Source organism: Citrus sinensis, chromosome 9 (assembly GCF_022201045.2).
Source record: "Citrus sinensis cultivar Valencia sweet orange chromosome 9, DVS_A1.0, whole genome shotgun sequence".
Lineage (NCBI taxonomy): Eukaryota > Viridiplantae > Streptophyta > Magnoliopsida > Sapindales > Rutaceae > Citrus > Citrus sinensis.
The window spans coordinates 1763507-1780196 of record NC_068564.1 but is presented as its reverse complement, the minus strand read 5'-3'; the positions used below and the strand labels follow the sequence as shown (position 1 = coordinate 1780196).

Genomic DNA, 16690 nt, shown 5'->3' with positions numbered 1-16690 from the left:
TCGGTCCTAAAGGTGACGGCGACGTAGAAACGATAAACTCCTTCGAGTGCCGGACACGTGGCGGAGATTTGTGCAGTTGACACTTGGGATCCTGTAGTTTTGATGTGGTCTCATAGGTTGATCGGTTTGGTGGCCAGAAACGATGACACATGATCACTAGACATACACAAATATATTTTGAGGCGTGGAAGATATTTAATGTGGGACCCAGTTAAATTGCACCAGTGAAGATTTTTATACGACGGTCGATTTCAATTTGCTTTTTTGTTGATTTTTTGCTTTGTCGTGTGGCTTGCTGTGAATAGTGTAGTGTTGATAGAACACCATAATTTGTGGTGAATGTGAAATGCTATGAAATGATGGGCTTGAGGCCCAATGTGATTGGCATTTTTAGGGAAACGGGATTCATGGGCTGAATGAATTGCAGGTCCATAAGATATGACGTCATTCATATCTTTCTCAGCCAATAACAACAGCTATTTCAAAGCACAAATAACTAATTTAAAAATTACGTAAGGAAGATAAAATTACTCAAAATTAATTCAAAATCGTCCGAATTGAATATTTTAGTTCAATTTGAATCCGAAATCCATTTGGAAATTCTGAACTGAACTGTTCTCGAAACAATCGAAAGATATAAGGAAAATCAAATCTAAATTAAATTGATTTAATTTATTACGATTGTTGAAAAATTCTGAACCATAACCATCTCAATCCTAAACATATCCTTACACTAAGAGATGCATGTTGTATTCTCAGACGTGATGCTTTAACGATGGAATTTATGAGTCATTTTGTCATTAAAATGTACGTAAATTTACGCGTAAAAGTGAAGAATTTGTATGCTTAATAATACAAGAAGCGTGTAGGGAGATTCTCTTTCACAATTGACATAACGTTACGAATCCCCACTTCTGGTTATCTTATAAGCAATAACACGACATGCTTTTTGCTTGAGGAGTCGGTGGTATCATTTTCTACCGCAAATAAACAACTTGGACCTAGGGACGGATGCAGCACGTGACCAGTGGGGAGTCAAGCGGTCAAGCCCTCACTGGCCAAAAAAAATAAATAAATAATAAAAGAATTTTTTTTTTAATTTTTTAATTAATTCTCATAAAATTTAAACTTTGACTTTTAAGAAATACAAAAACCTATATTTTAATTAAAAATAATGATAGTCCACCACCTAAAATATTTTCTATTCTAAAAAATATGGTTAATTCTACCAGTTTATATAATAATAATATAACGAACGTTTTCAGTAATAAAACTCATGAAGAATCATCTTTGGAATCAGATGGGATAAGTGATAGTTTGGTTGTTTATATAGGAAACAATAAATTTAATAATATTGATAATGAGTCTATTGCATAACATTTTTAAAATATAAAAGTGCGTAGAGATTAATTATAAATGTATTAGCAAATATTTTATATATTCAAAATTTTAGTTTTTTTATATTTTATTATTATCTAATTTAGCCCCCGGTAAATTATTTTTCTAGATCTGCCAGTGCTTGGACCCATCAGAAAGAGATTGGAAAAATTGCCCTTTTTTCTGACATCATATATATCATTATTTATTTGTTATATAATAGTCTCTACATTGTCTCATAAATTATTAGCCCTTTTGAGAATGTGGTGAGGTAACTGCGCTGCCAAACCCCAGCTACAAGTATTACCAGTTACTAAGGTATTTGGTAATACTTGTAGCTGGCCTTTGGCAGCTTAGCAAATTTTTTTTTCAATTTCTACTCCACAATTGTAACTTCTACTCCACAGCTGTAACTTCTACTCCACAACAGCTACAACTTAAAAGCTGCAGCATCTTACTCCCAAACACACCCTATATTAAACAAATAATTCAGTAGAACGATGTCATGTTACAAAAATCGTTCACATAATGCACATGAAATCACTCACCGTATCATTTTTGTTTTAAGATTTGAATTACATTAGGTGATGATAATTAATTGATCCAAGGCAGGAATTATATCCATATTAAGCTATTAACTTTTAGAATAAGGGTATTCTTCTTTTTTTTTTGTTCCCTTATAGTCTTTCCTTATTAAATGAGTGGTTAAATTGAGTTTTGAACTTTAATATTGAAAATTAAGTTTTTCTTTCACTTTATTTACGATTAAACTAATCTTTTTAATTAAATTTAAAAATAAAGAAATACTAGGAAAGAAAAAGACAACAGAAAAGATCTAATCCTAATCTTGAACTTTTTTAAGTAGTGAATATACAGGATTGCTTTAGTCAAAAAAGTTAATTATTCCACAATCCTTATATAAAGCGACTTTATATAATTTTCTCATATTCACGTGCAAGAGTCATGAGCTGATGTCATTTATGGATAATAATTATTTTGACAGCATCAGTGGGTGAAAAGAAGCTGCTTTCTTTTAATAATTTAGCTACAAAAAAAATGAAGGTAGCATTCTTTCTATGCAACAAATTTTGTATTCTGAGGCACACGTGGACACATAAAAGTATGTTTACTTTTTTTTTTTTTTGCCCTTTTCTTTTTCATGAAAGAAAAAGCTGTATCTTTTTAAGATATAGCACAAAATAAAAAAAATGAGTTTATTATTATTATTTCCTTCCTCGTGGAATAAAGAGGTACTTTTAAGTTGTGGGTACGTGATGACAAAATGAAAGAGATGGCCGTTAACACAGCCATGGGCCATTCAAGGTTTTGAATTTAACTACCCCTTCCGTGCTTCTTTCTTAATTATTTCCTGTCACATTGTTTGGATGCTGGGAAATTGAAAGAAACTTGAGTCTGGTTTTTTCTTTGAGTTTGACTATTGGCACCCCTATGATCTCCTCATAAAATTCTCTTTTTAGTTATATTCATTTTATTTTTGAAAATACCCCTTTTTTTAGATTCATTTTTTTAAGTTCTCAATTTTCATTTGTATAATAAATTTGTATAATTTATTTTAGTTAGATAGGAATGAACATATATATATTGTGAAAAGGATTGATTATGAATTAAGTAATTTGTTGACAAAAAATCTAAATGTGTTTAATTTTCAATTGTGTTTAATTATAATTTTATTTAAAGTGAGATTTTGTAAGAATAATGTAAGGGTGCCAATAGCTCCACTCTTTTTTCTTTCGTTTGGTGTAATTTCTAGAAGGGAACATGAAGGACTAGAAATTGACAATGATTGGAGATGTAGAGCAAATAACTGTAGTCAGCAAACTGAGAAAAGTTATTGTATCAAAGAAAGCGATATCACCCATGTGATCAGCTCTGCACAGATAGCCTCAATTGGACTAGCAAAAAAATAAGCCTAAAAATTTGAGACAGTCTCAGTTGTTTTGAGTAATTTACACAGTTATAAAAATTTTGAACATTTAATGAAGTCGCGTGACTGCTTTCCATTACTTTGCTGGCTAGTAGTATCTTTTTCGCAAGAGGGGTCAAAAACTATATGTAAGTGCTTAACTTCGCTTCCGAGCTGATCTTGTCGGCAAAGGTTTATTCGCTTCATTACTCTTGGGGATCATTCTTCATTATTTCTTCGAGTGAACTTTGGGGGTACTGGTGGACTTAATTAAAATGATACAATTACTAAACCAGTGGGATGATGAGAGCTTGACGTTCTTGTCAATTGGTCCTAATCTTCTGGATGAAGATAATATATACACCCCCGTGTTTTTAGTGTATTAAACTATTTGATATCCGAATATTACATTGGACTCCGACGAATTCAGATTCGAGTCGGGTAGAACCACTAGGGTAGCAAAAATCTCCCAACAAATATTTAATACAGCTGTATTCTCAAGTATCGAACCGAGAACCTTGACTAAGTTAGAACAACTCCATGCTAACTGATCTACACGCCCATGTTATTTTCACTTAGGTTAATAGCTTCCTAATGACTGAAATTAAGAGAAAATGTGTAGCATACGGACAAATCAATGTCACATTTCGTACTTTAGCTACTGAGAATGGCATTAAAGAATTTCTTCTCGACTAAACAGAAAATGTAATCCCTTTGTAGTGTGATTAACCTTAAGTAAGATTATCAATGGGCCTTTGGTCCAGTGGGAGAGCCCTTGTACTTAGAATAATGAGTGCAAGGGTTCGAGTCTCCATAAAAGCATTTATGAGGCTTATTTACAATCCTTCCTCAATTATCACATAATTGAGTGAAGCCAATCTATTCCTCACGAAATGTGAGTAGAGTGGACAGCCCTCGAATATTTGAGAGGGTTTGAAGAATTTGGACAGCGCTTCAGAGGAGTACATGCCACGATGAAGGTCCCAATTATAGAATCTGTGTGTAAATATTAATATTATCACATAATTGAGTGAAGCCAGTCTATTCCTCACGAAATGTGAGTAGAGTGGACAGCCCTCGAATATTTAAGAAAGTTTGAAGAATTTGGGCAGCGCTTCAGAGGAGTACATGCCACGATGAAGGTCCCAATTATAGAATCTGTGTGTAAATATTAATTGTAATACCTACAGTCCTGTATAAACAGTATTCAAAAAAAAAAACCTTAAGTAAGATTGCTGCATCTACCGGAACCTGCAGGGGTAGATTCGTATATTCTGCATCTTAGTCCCCAGCAAATTAGAGATAAGAATTGAAAAATAGAAACTTGAGAAAGAAGCAGGCAAGGCACTGCTGTCATGTCCCAATCCCATAAGAAAAATTTAAATAATAATAAATAAAAAAACTTAATTAAATCAGAAAACAGCCATGATGCGAGAGGCCTCCAAATTTCAGAGTCCCAGAGTGAGAGTGTGAATCTAATTATATAATTTGCACATGCCAATTGCCAAAGCAGCAAACTGAGAACTTTTTATTTTTTTTAAACATCTCTTCCGTTGACTGAATGGTGCCAAACGCGTGATTGACTCAGAACGTTCCACGCAGGCACTCGTTTAAGAAAAGAGGGACTCGCTGTTGTGATTCCTAAGTCGTCACGTTGACGAAGACCAGATTAGTCTACAGTCAAACGTCAATGGTGACGGAAGTGTTGTTTCCATGAAGCTGGTTATAACTTTTGTAATTATCACTTTTTGGGAAAAATAAGACCCCTCTGTGCTTCCTAGAGTGACGTAAAATAGAACAAACACGGTCCACTCCTCTCTTCACATTTGCACAGAAAATAGTGGCTTTTTTTTTTTTTTTGGAATTTTGTAGATGTGGCTTAATTAATAAAAGTAGCCCAATTACTCTATTTGGATTTCATACTCAATTAGCCCAAAAAAATGGCCAAGTTGCACATAAATTCTCCCCACTATTTTGTTTGCACACAATCAGTTAGCAGGGAGATCAATATCATGAGAATTTGATCGGCGTCGGAAAAATAACGAAATTTTTGAGCGCTCAATTCATGAGTAATCGATAGACCATTAAGATGTGATTCAAGTTATTTAGGGGCGTTTATGTCTAAAATATCTATTTTTACCTACTAAATAAGAATTATTGAAATTTTCTAATAATCTGATCTCCTTCTAATAAAAAATACATGCGAGTGATTGGTAGTTAATAAATAAAGAAAATGAAATAGTTAAATCCTACCCATACACCATCACTTGAAGATACATAGCATAAGATTTTAAAAAACTCATGAGAGTTTAGATTAGGAGAGGATTTTTATCCAAATAAGAAAGTATTCAATGATTACTTTTGTAAAATTATCTTTAATTTATTACTCATAGATTGAACACTCGATATGCTGATCACCTATCAATTGGGCGCTTGGCATGTTAATTGCACGTACACAATCTATTGATTGCTTGTTTGACAGAGTAATTCGGGACACTTACATATGAAATGTCCATTTTTCACCACAACAATAAGAGATTAGAGATATAGTAAATGAGTTGCTTTCTTTTATAAATTAGACTAAAGTTTGTTTTTTTTAATTATATGGGACTATTGCTCAAACTACAACTCATATTACGTGAGATTATAACTGATATTTATAAATTAGACTATTACTATGACCAACTTACATCAATGCTAATGGAGCTCTGTCCAGATTATAAATATTCGAGGGATGTCTACTCCTCACTCTTGAGTAAGAAAGAAGACTACCTTCATTCAATTTTAATTGAGAAATAAAATACCCCCACAATATATTTGTGGGAGTTTGAACTGCTGAGCAGCAGCCCTGACCACTCGACCACGAGTGGCTAATTAGACCAAAGTTTCTGCTAGTTCTAAATAGTTCCCAAAAACAAAAGCCCTTTCTAACTTCAAAAAGTACCATACAATCACAATGTTGCAACCGCGGTGCTTTTCTGGTTACCCCCAAAATATAGCGGCCTTTATTTATTTTTGGGTTCTACATGCACAACAGTTGCGTTTGCGTTTATTGACCATAAACCATTTATTTTTTCCCCTAAAGTCTCTCTCCTTGTTGTGGATTGACTCAGCTGACTCCACTTGTTTTCATTCAATATAAATTCACAGCATTGGCTATTGCCTCAAACCAATTTGTGCGCATCCATTGCTCTTCTCAAGGCCACTTTCTGCCTCTTCCCCTCCTTTTCTAACAAATATACATCTTTCTTGGATCTGTATCTGCCCCCTTTCTCGATCACTTTTGCTTATATCACTCTAAAGCCAACAAAAATGAAGGTGTGATTTTTATCTCTGCTCCAGATTTTTTATTCTTGTGTAGTCACAACTTCCACATATAGATCTTTAACAGTATCTGATCTTTTTTTTTTTTTTTTCTCAGAAAGCAGTGTTGAAACTTGGAGTACACGATGATAAAGAAAAGAAGAAAGCCATGAAGACAGTCTCTGGCCTTGCAGGTATATTAATTTTAACCTTTCCTTTTTTAATTAATTAATTAATTAATTGATTGATTAATTACTGTCATCTATTGAAAACCCAGATGATAAATTTTGTACTTTTTTTTTTCTGAAGGGGTGGATTCAATTTCAATGGACATGAAGGAGAAGAAACTGACGGTGATTGGGGACATTGATCCGGTGAGTATAGTGAGCAAGCTGAGGAAGCTGTGTCACACAGAGATACTGTCTGTGGGGCCTGCAAAAGAGCCTGAGAAGAAGAAGGAGGAGCCCAAGAAAGAGGAGGCAAAGAAGGACGATAAGAAGAAAGATGAGCCTAAAAAGGATGATGTGGCCGACCTTGTCAAGGCTTACCAGGCTTATAATCCTCACATGACAACTTATTATCATGTTAGAAGCGCAGAGGAAGATCCTAATGCTTGTGTTATTTGCTGAACTATGAGGTACCACTAGAAGAATGAAGGATCAAAAATAAATTATGAAGAAAAGAAACTGGTGTGTTTTTTTATTTTTGGGTGTACAGTACAGTACTGAGAAATTTGATGATGGGTTAATTCATGTTCCTTATTTCGCAATATGTAAAATTTTGTTAGTGATGTTTGCCGAAATATCAAATTTTGTTAGTGATATTTTTATTCATGGATCATATATTTAGCTGTTTTGGGTTTTTTTTTTTTAATACATATTGTTAACGTGGGGATTTGGCATTATAGAATTGCTTTGCTGGCTTGTGTCTTGTTGCAAGAGGGTTCAAGTAGTCCGGATCATCTCATGTAAGTGCTCTGGAATCATCTGTTTGTCTATTTGTTTACTAGATGATGATTCCAAATTTGGCTAGGCATATTTTGTCATTGGGTCCCTTAAGTTATATTTAAACAAACCAAAAACCAAGATAAAAATAAGATATTGATTCCATATAACCCACTCACATGTGATTCATTTTTACACCATTTTTGTCGGTTTTAAGTTAAAAAAAATAAAATCATTTAATCATTTGGATTCCAACACGAGATCTTAGCTTTGATAATGAATGAGTTTGAATCATTTGAATCTAAGGCCTAAACTATTAGGTAAGCATATTATAAGTGCAACTTGAATGCCTCAAGATTTTTTTATTAGACCGAGTCCTTAGACCTAGCTTGAATTAGTCCAAGTTCAAATGAAATTTGCTTCCGTTTGATAATGACGATATATCTATCAAGACTCAAACAGCAACCAGACGGGAGTAGCCATTCCGCTTACCCCATGCTTGAATATGACTTTTCCTGTCATCTTTTTAACGCATGCATATTGACAGACCAATTTTGGCCGGCCTGATTCTCTTCGTTTTTATTCATCTGTTTGTTCTCTTAAATTTGATTCTTGGTGACTTAAATGTACGGTTGTGTTAATCTCAAGAGGAGGAAATGCCAAAGCCGGCACTCGACGCTTGGTTGATTCGTGAGAACATTGCCAATCATTTTCGACCTTTTTAATTTCTGAGTCTTAATTAAGGTGACGCCAACAAAAACAAACAAACAATAATCTTAATTAACGGGCAAGTTGTGAACTCCATAGACTCTGCGTTGCGTACAAACAACGTACTTAAATATAAATATAATCAAACAATTGAAGTGGCCGTCTATGCTGAAATATTATAGGCTGTATTTGTTGTCTTTTGGGGTTCATTTTGTTTGAAAATTTTTATTATTTGTCATGAATTCAATCTTCTGGAATCATTTCTCTGAAATCAAAGAAGGCGGCCCGCCATTCTGTAGCAGGGGCAGAATTGCATCTTGATAGAGTCTTGCCCAGAGTCTTTGTAGCTTAATTAAAGACAGAAAATGATTGAATTTGGGAAAAAAAAACTACGGCCTTTATTTGGTGTGATGTCATGAATCAAAGCATTATTGGTATGGAGCTTTATTATGAAGAAAATTTCAACACGAATTGTTTCTATGAGGCGTCACCTTAAGTGATTGTGACTGCTAGTTAAACGTAAGGTTCTTTTCTTCTGCAAACGTCACTAATTTTCTTTTCTTCTTTTCCAAATTCCACCTAGTCCCTCATAATTTGAACATAAAATTGTTAAAAGAAAAAATACTTTTAATGTTGAAGAACACGATTATACAAAGAGTTCTTTATATGTTTCTAACAAAAAGCGAATATTCACAAATGAAGAACGTTTCTAAGAAACTGATGGAGAATTTATTGATAAAAGTATTCACAATACAGTGAGTAAATAACAATTATAATAATAATAATCTGATATCGCATTATAGTGAGAGACAGTATCCTAATTAATTTAGAACTTCTACGTCGTTCATAAATCATAATATGTAATATGTAATGGTGCCCTGCTGCTCACTATACAATGTCCGAAATTGCTCATTGGATCATTTGAAATAATGTATCCTAAATGTCTTCATTTTAACCGTCATCTTCATTCCAAATCTCAACCCAATTCTGCTTAGCTTCCTCAAATCCAAGCAATGAACCTTGCTTCTCTGCATCCCAGCTACTAGAAAGTGACCCATAAGCAATTCCAACAGCAGATAGTCCAAAAGTCAGGAAAGTTGTTACCAATGGAATCCAAAGTGGCAAATCAAAGAGCTGCTTTTCCTTCACAACACCAAAGAAATGCAAGGAAGCTATGCCGGTGGCCAATGGAACCCCAACAGAGACCAAGATTCTCACTATGATTCTCTCCAATACCACCTGTGGAAGATGATCCTCATCACTGTTATTGTTGTTGTTGTTCTTGTCGTCAGAAGCACTCTTGTTTAAGCTAGCTGGTGGTGAAGTGTTTCTGGCTCCAAACCCTTTTGCATTGGCATGAAGTTTCCATGATGTGGTGGGATGGCTTGTTAGGCTTTGCTGGGTTGTGGGGTGGGTAAAAGAGCTTCTGAGATTCCATACTGAAGGCTTTTGGAAAAGCAGAAGCGGGTTTTGGGAAGAAAGAAGAGTTCTCATAAGTGCTTTTTTAGCTGTAGCTTTTGTGACCAGACCATAAGTGCGTGTTAATGTGTTATTGACTTATTGTAGCTAATTATCTTATCCAAAACAAATGTATGGTGATGCTTTTTTTCCAAAAGATAAATTTGTTTATATTTATTTATTTTTAGGACAGATATTTTTTAAGTTCTTTCCTTTTCGGAATGCAGATTGACCATATTGTATTTGTCCATTCTCTATTGTTGTTTTCTTTTTTCACTTTATTACTTGTAAAGTTATTGTTAGAAAAAAATTTGTGAGAAGAGACTAATAATTGTTTGATAGTAATTAAGGTGGTATCATTCTAAGGATGTTTTGGGTCTTAGCAAAAATGATTTTTGAATTTATATGAAAATATTTGTTAAGTGAAGATGAATTACTTTGAAAGAAAGTTCAACTCAAGAATAAATAATGATTTCTATTGCAATTCCTAGTTATTATTCAATGATAATATGATATATTGGATTTTTTTTTATAAAAAAAATCTACATCTATTCTCAAACTTTTATTGTAGATATTCAAAAAAAATATATATATTTTGGAATTTAGAAGGCACTAAAATGTTAAAATTTTTTAACTATTAAATAGTATATAAAAAATTTATTAAAAAGTTTTCAAAAAATCCAGACTTAAAAATGGTCCGACCCTGACAAGTGAGGGCCGGACTTTTTCCCGGGCCCAGGCTTGGCAGCCCATTTTCCCTCCCAGACCACAAACGCGTTTATAGACCATGAAAGTGATAAAACATTTTCTAACTCTATTACGTACCGTTGACAGTCACTTTTGACTCAGCTCACGCTCCTTGTTTTCATTATAAATTCACTTCACAGCTTCGGCTCGTATCATTTCTTTTCACAAAGCTGCAAATTCTTGCTCTGCTCAAGCCATCTCTTGGCTTTCGATCAGCAACTCTCTTTACAACTTTGAAAATGAAGGTGGTTTTTTTTTTCTTCATTGCTGCAAATTTTTTATTTTTCAGTCACACTTGCACATAAAATGCTGTGTCAATAAATCATTTTGATGAAGATCTTAACTGTATGTGATCTTTGTTTTGTTTCAGAAAGCAGTGTTCAAAGTTGGAGTAGATGATAAAAAAGCAAGGACCAAAGTCTTGAAGACCATGGTTGGCCTTGCAGGTATTAAATTTAACATTTTCTTTATTTATTAATTACTGTGTAAAAGGATAGATTTTATTTTTTCTTTTGCTTTCTGAAGGGGTGGATACCGCTTCAATGGACGAGAAGGAGAAGAAACTGACAGTGATTGGAGACATTGATCTGGTGAGTTTAGTGAGCAAGCTCAAGAAGCTGTGCCACGCAGAGATAGTGTCTGTGGGGCCAGCAAAAGAGCCTGAGGGAAAAAAAAAGAAGGATGATGATGAGAAAAAAAAGGAGGATGAAGATTCTGATAAGCTGATAACAGAAGCTTTACAGAATACTCCCCCAAGATTCTTGGAATAGAATCAACAAGATGCCTCACAAAGACAATCAGAAAGCTAATGAATTAATGATCAATTAACTAAGACTAAGATTGAGTGTAGAAACAAACAAAGAAACGAACTGAAAACAAGAAATCACAGGACACAGCTAGCTAACGTGGTTCAGTCAATCTGCATTGACTTACATCCACGGGGGAACAAACTTATCAGCTTTATTGATATGGCTCAAGTCTTGATTACAGAGATTAACAAGCACTCAATAAGGAACAAGAAAACCCCTGGTTCTTGAAGCTTTCTTTCTCTTATCACAATGCTCTCAGTCTCTCAACACTCTCCGTTTTCAGCTGCGTCTGTCAGCTTATAAACCACTCAAGAGGCTTTTCCAGAAACACACGTGAGGACCATGTGCAAATAACGGTTTTTTAACAACCTTTAGATCGCACGTGCTCAGCTCGTGCTTCATTAACTCCAAAACGTCAGGGCTTCATGTCGTTGCAATAAGTAATTCATTTACTTATCCAAACGCAGTTTTGTGCGTCGTTTAGCTGAGGTGACTGAGCTTCACAAAACGCAAGTTAGCACTGCCGTTTCATCCTTTTGATTTGATTCACTGAATACACAACAGAGGATGATGAGAAAAAGAAAATAGCGGAGCTTGTTCGTGGTTACGGTGCCTATAAAGTGCTTGGTGCTGCTAATGCTTGTGTTATTTGCTAAATTATGGGGGTTTCTTAGAAGAATTAAGAAGGAAAATAAATAAGAGTCAGAAATTAATGATGGGGTGAATCATGGTTTGTTAATGTATCAAATTTTGTTTGTGATAAATGGATTATGGATCATCATTTACTTGTCTTGGGCGTTTTTGATATATGTTGTTAATGTGATGATATGAAGTGTTGAGAATTGCTTTGCTGGCTTTTGTCTTTATCCAAGAGAGTTCAAAGGGCTGTGTGGGTCATCTCATGTAAGTAAACATGAACTAAATTTAAAAGCAAGTACAGCTGATCAGTAAACACGAGTTTCTCTTGCAGTGTCTACTGATCATTCAACGTTGTTGTAGTTGACATGGTTATCCATTCTCAAATTTACATTTTAAAATGTGTGAACATCTGTGGGATCTGTTACCACAATTTGTAGACTCTATCCCCATTGATATCAATGCTGCTCATATTAATGTTCATTTCTTCATTTTGCATTCGCAATTCTTACATAAGTTTCACATCAAAGAGGACAATGTCAGTGGATCTTCTGGTCTTCACAGCTTCTCATATGATTTTCTTGAAACCTGCTAAGTTAAAATCCAATCAGCAAAAAGAAGATATTGACCTTTCCATATGCTGCACTGAAAAGGGTGCGCGTTAATCTTAGCAAAACAAAAAATTATGTAGCAATATTTCAAGTTACCCGGTGTGCTGGTGGCGAGTGGCCAGTCGTCTCTGTTAATGTGGCCAAAGAAGTTGGCAAAGATTTTCCTGGGGATGCAGATAATGTTGGTCTAATAAATGGGGATTGAATGTATGGCGATGCAGGTGAATGTATTATAGGACTATGATTATATGAAGATACTGGAGTCTGATCATGATGCGAAGGAATTGGGGAATCCATTGGAGTTCTTCTTAGACGAGAAACGAATGCTGCTCCAGGAGATGGTGATTTTTGTGACTCTAGCATATTGATTTTAATTCTGCACAAGAGAGAGAGTTCGTCCAAAAATATGTATTATTGGAAAATGATGACCGTGGGTTAGCTAAATTTGGAGAAATTAATGAAAACGGCAATTACTTCCTGTGCACGTCTACGTAATCATCTGTCTCATCCAGTATCTCTTCCTACAGAAACAGAATTGAAGCCTCAAACATCTAAGTTGTAACTTACAAATATATGCAAATAGTTATTAAAACACTAACTTGTAGCAGTTCCTCCATAACATCCTCGAGAGTGATGATTCCAATGACCTCTTCATCTACACTGGGAAGAGATTCCAATTCTTCCTTTGATATTTTTACGTCTTGTCGTTCCCATTTCTTCAAGCACAGATGTAAATCGGCACTCTTTGCCATTGAACTTTGGATATCAATGTCACTAGAGATCACAGAGGGTGAATTCATGTACGCATTGAACTGCTCATTTTGAACATTTCCTGAAAATATTATAGAGCATCATACAAACTTGCGTGCTGTTACAGCTATCATTTGCAGCTGAAGCAAATGACATTGTTCTGTTTCTGCTAATTTTACCTTTCAACTCTCCTTGTCTCTGCTTCAAATTCGAGTTGATGTTTATGTCATGCTGCATGGGAGCTTTGGATTTTTCCATTTCTGCAATCTCCTTAGAGTCGTTCTTGCACTTAACAACAACAGCCATGTGGCTGTGGCCCTTTTGAAATTGATCCAGTATGTCATAGAGAGGTAACTGATCATGCACCCTACCACAGATTTTGAAAATCATATAGCAAAAACTATCAATTAAATCAAACATGAGCATATGAAGCTGTCAAAATTCATCAACTGGGCAATGTTATACCTAGGAATTCTCCTAATAGTAAGATTTCTGATGGGAGTTTCATCTTCTGGGCGATACTTGATCAAATTTTTTACCTATAGAATATTTTATCTTGGTTAGATTAGCAGCACATGTATACATGAAGTACAAACTTACAAAGACACCCGTAGAGTATAAATTCTATTCTCAGACAAATAAGGCTAAAAGTCTGATATTGTACCGTCACAGATATGCCTGTCCCTTCGAAAGATCAAAATATCTTACCAAAATAGCACCAATAATATTTGTTGGGGTCCCTACGTAGATAGGCACGCGGCTATGTCCATTGCTTATTATTAACCCCATTGTTTTCCTGCAATAATATTACACCACGAGTTTGATATGAGGCAAATCTATGAAAATATTAAGCAACACAAGAGTAAGAGCTAGCCTTACTCATCGAGTCTTGAATTTATATCAAGTGAGAAAATTTTCGACATGGCCGTCATTGCATCTTTTGCTGTCTTTTGTGTCATGTCCAGAGCTCCAGTGATAATTGTTGTTTCATCATGTGTCAATTCTCCACCTTTCCCTGCCTAAAAATTAATACGCATCACGTCTGAGCTGGTGAATTGACAGATCCTTAGATCGGAACTTACCTCATTTCCATGCATGTCTACTAATGTTTTAAGCTCTGCGCGTCGCAGAAGTGCTGAATGTCTTTTGCCTAGGAGCCAATCAAGCAGCTGGCACAAGAGAAGCCCGGATTTAGTGTAGCTGGCGCCCACCAGATACATTCTCTTGTTCTATATCTTTTTTTTTTTTTTTTCCAGCCTTAAACAAACTTGTGATGATAAGATATTACTCGTTTGGCTTTTAATTCTTTAAGGTTGTAGTCTATCCATTGTTTTTTAAAGGTACCGCACTCATAGATTAAGCATTGTCAGATAATTAAAAGATATTAAAATTCAATAAATTAGAACCATCTAATGGTGCCAAGTTGTGAGATAAACTACAGGGAATCATAGTCACAACTTTGAAATTGATAAATTTTCTTGTTAAATGAACTTAATTCACTGGGTATTTCTGAAATCTAAAAAATATTAATTTAGTGTTATTGTTTGATTTAACAGCTTTATTTTAAGATTTTTTTTTTTTACTTAAAAAAAAATTAGTGTATCTCGGTCTGTAGAAAATTCCTAGCTTTTCGCCCCTGGATTGAAGCTAAGTACCTTGCTTATTGGATAAGCTATAGGGAAGAGAACAATTACGATCAATCGAACAAGAACCGACAGTTTTGCACCAACACTGAGTCCATATCGAGAACACACAGCTTGAGGGATAATCTAAAAAGAAAAATAAAGTCAACTACATAAAAAAATTCCAAGATATCAACAACAAAACAATCAAAATTTGCAGCAAATTTCCAGTTCAAGAATACTGTACCTCACCAAAGGCAAGTATTAGGGTGACTGATATCACTATAGAAGCCCAAGCAGGAAGCAGCGCATCCAGGAAAATTGGCAAGGCCTTAGCAAAAGCAGAATTCAGATTAGTTAACTAAACTTTAGTTTGAGGATTGTAAAGCTAATCCGCGAAGAACAAATTTATAATACCTCCATTGCCATGGCATTTCCTATGAGGAGTGTACATAAGAGTAGATGCTGATTCTTAACAATGGGCAGAATCTTCTCTGCCATGAAGAAATGATCAGGAGATGAGCATAGTCAACAGATGGAAACTAACACAATCATATATCTGGTGTTTGAAAAATTTCACATTAGAAGTCCACACTGATACTGACCTGCATTCTTGCGGTCTTGGGGCTGGCCAGCTCTCATTAGAACCTCAAGATCAACAAGGCTAAGGGACATGAGTCCCAGAGTAAGGCCTGACATGAGGCCAGCAAAAGAAACAAGACCGACACATATGACTAAATAGACCCAGAACATAGGCTCGCAACAAGGAACATCATTTGCTGCCATTGTCAAAACCAACGGAAGTTTGATAAAAGAAGAGAACGAGTGAAGTTAGTTTAGTTATGAAAGTTCGGTATTTATAAGATATGACAAATACATTAAGAAATGGAGAAATGACACCGACTGTAACCTCACTGGCCCTAAAACCTAACTTAATTGATCAGAACGTCACTTAATAAAAAAATTGCAAATTTACATAAAAGTTAACAATAATTAGCTACGGTGATGAAAGTCGGTTTTACTTAAATGTTAATGCACTTTGTCTGGTCGTTCGTCAGTATTCACAATAAAGTTAGGCATAAGATAATCTTTTGAGTGGCCAATTAGTTGTTTGGTATGGTTTTCAAATTAAATATTGAAGGAAACCCCACAGGCAACTTTGAAATCAGATTACATGATCTTCATTCATTCAATCAATAATCTTATATTACATTAGTTTTTACAAGAACTTAAAAATATATTATTACTCATTTACCAGTCAAACAATTATCATTAAGATTGTGGTGCTAAGATTTTGATGTTATTTTCTTATCTATTACAAAAATAAAAATTTTAATTCAGTAAAAGTTCATGAGTGATGAGTGTTTGTAACTATCGCTAGGTATCAATTGAAAATTAATTCTAATTTAGTTTACATGTATTTAGGTGACATTTGTTATTTTAACTGAAATCTAAATAGACTTAAATTGGATTGAATTCTGAATAAAACTAAATGTTTGAATCTGAATAATATATTTATTTTTTGTTTCAATCACTAAACATAAATACTAGGTTTTTTTTTAACTTAAAAAATCTGAAAATTAATATTTTTACATTTATGCGTTTACAAATTACATATGTTAAATAAATAATAAACATCTGAAAGAACATAAATAAGACAATATATTATCATAATATAAATCATATTCAATTGAATACAACTCTTTAATATTTTAAATTAGTATATGTTATGTTAATCAATTATATTGTAGTTTATGATGTTTTTATATGAAAAAAATATTCATAAAAAATTATGAAGATA

General features: G+C 34.3%; 4 protein-coding genes across 4 annotated transcripts; 2 read left to right on the top strand and 2 right to left on the bottom strand.

Annotated features, from left to right (window-relative positions):
• The first annotated feature begins 6437 nt into the window (after positions 1 to 6437).
• Positions 6438 to 7433, top strand: LOC102626851 (heavy metal-associated isoprenylated plant protein 39). The gene is made up of 3 exons (XM_006490563.4): positions 6438 to 6619; positions 6723 to 6798; positions 6914 to 7433. Exons 1-3 carry the CDS (start codon positions 6614 to 6616, stop codon positions 7231 to 7233), a joined length of 402 nt encoding a protein of 133 aa, XP_006490626.1. The 5' UTR covers positions 6438 to 6613; the 3' UTR covers positions 7234 to 7433.
• Positions 7434 to 8962: 1529 nt separating this feature from the next.
• Positions 8963 to 9805, bottom strand: LOC102626557 (hypothetical protein). Its single transcript, XM_006490562.4, has one exon. It carries the CDS (start codon positions 9748 to 9750, stop codon positions 9208 to 9210), a length of 543 nt encoding a protein of 180 aa, XP_006490625.2. The 5' UTR covers positions 9751 to 9805; the 3' UTR covers positions 8963 to 9207.
• Positions 9806 to 10544: 739 nt separating this feature from the next.
• On the top strand, positions 10545 to 12062 carry LOC102626260 (hypothetical protein). Its single transcript, XM_006490561.4, has 4 exons — positions 10545 to 10706; positions 10832 to 10907; positions 10987 to 11170; positions 11842 to 12062. Exons 1-4 carry the CDS (start codon positions 10701 to 10703, stop codon positions 11924 to 11926), a joined length of 351 nt encoding a protein of 116 aa, XP_006490624.2. The 5' UTR covers positions 10545 to 10700; the 3' UTR covers positions 11927 to 12062.
• Positions 12063 to 12265: 203 nt separating this feature from the next.
• LOC102622216 (DUF21 domain-containing protein At5g52790) lies at positions 12266 to 15693 on the bottom strand. Its single transcript, XM_052433107.1, has 13 exons — positions 15495 to 15693; positions 15307 to 15383; positions 15137 to 15220; positions 14923 to 15036; positions 14350 to 14436; positions 14147 to 14286; positions 13976 to 14063; positions 13733 to 13806; positions 13447 to 13634; positions 13117 to 13349; positions 12992 to 13038; positions 12614 to 12893; positions 12266 to 12494 (listed from the first exon to the last, which is right to left on the bottom strand). Exons 1-13 carry the CDS (start codon positions 15673 to 15675, stop codon positions 12465 to 12467), a joined length of 1623 nt encoding a protein of 540 aa, XP_052289067.1. The 5' UTR covers positions 15676 to 15693; the 3' UTR covers positions 12266 to 12464.
• Positions 15694 to 16690: the final 997 nt, after the last annotated feature.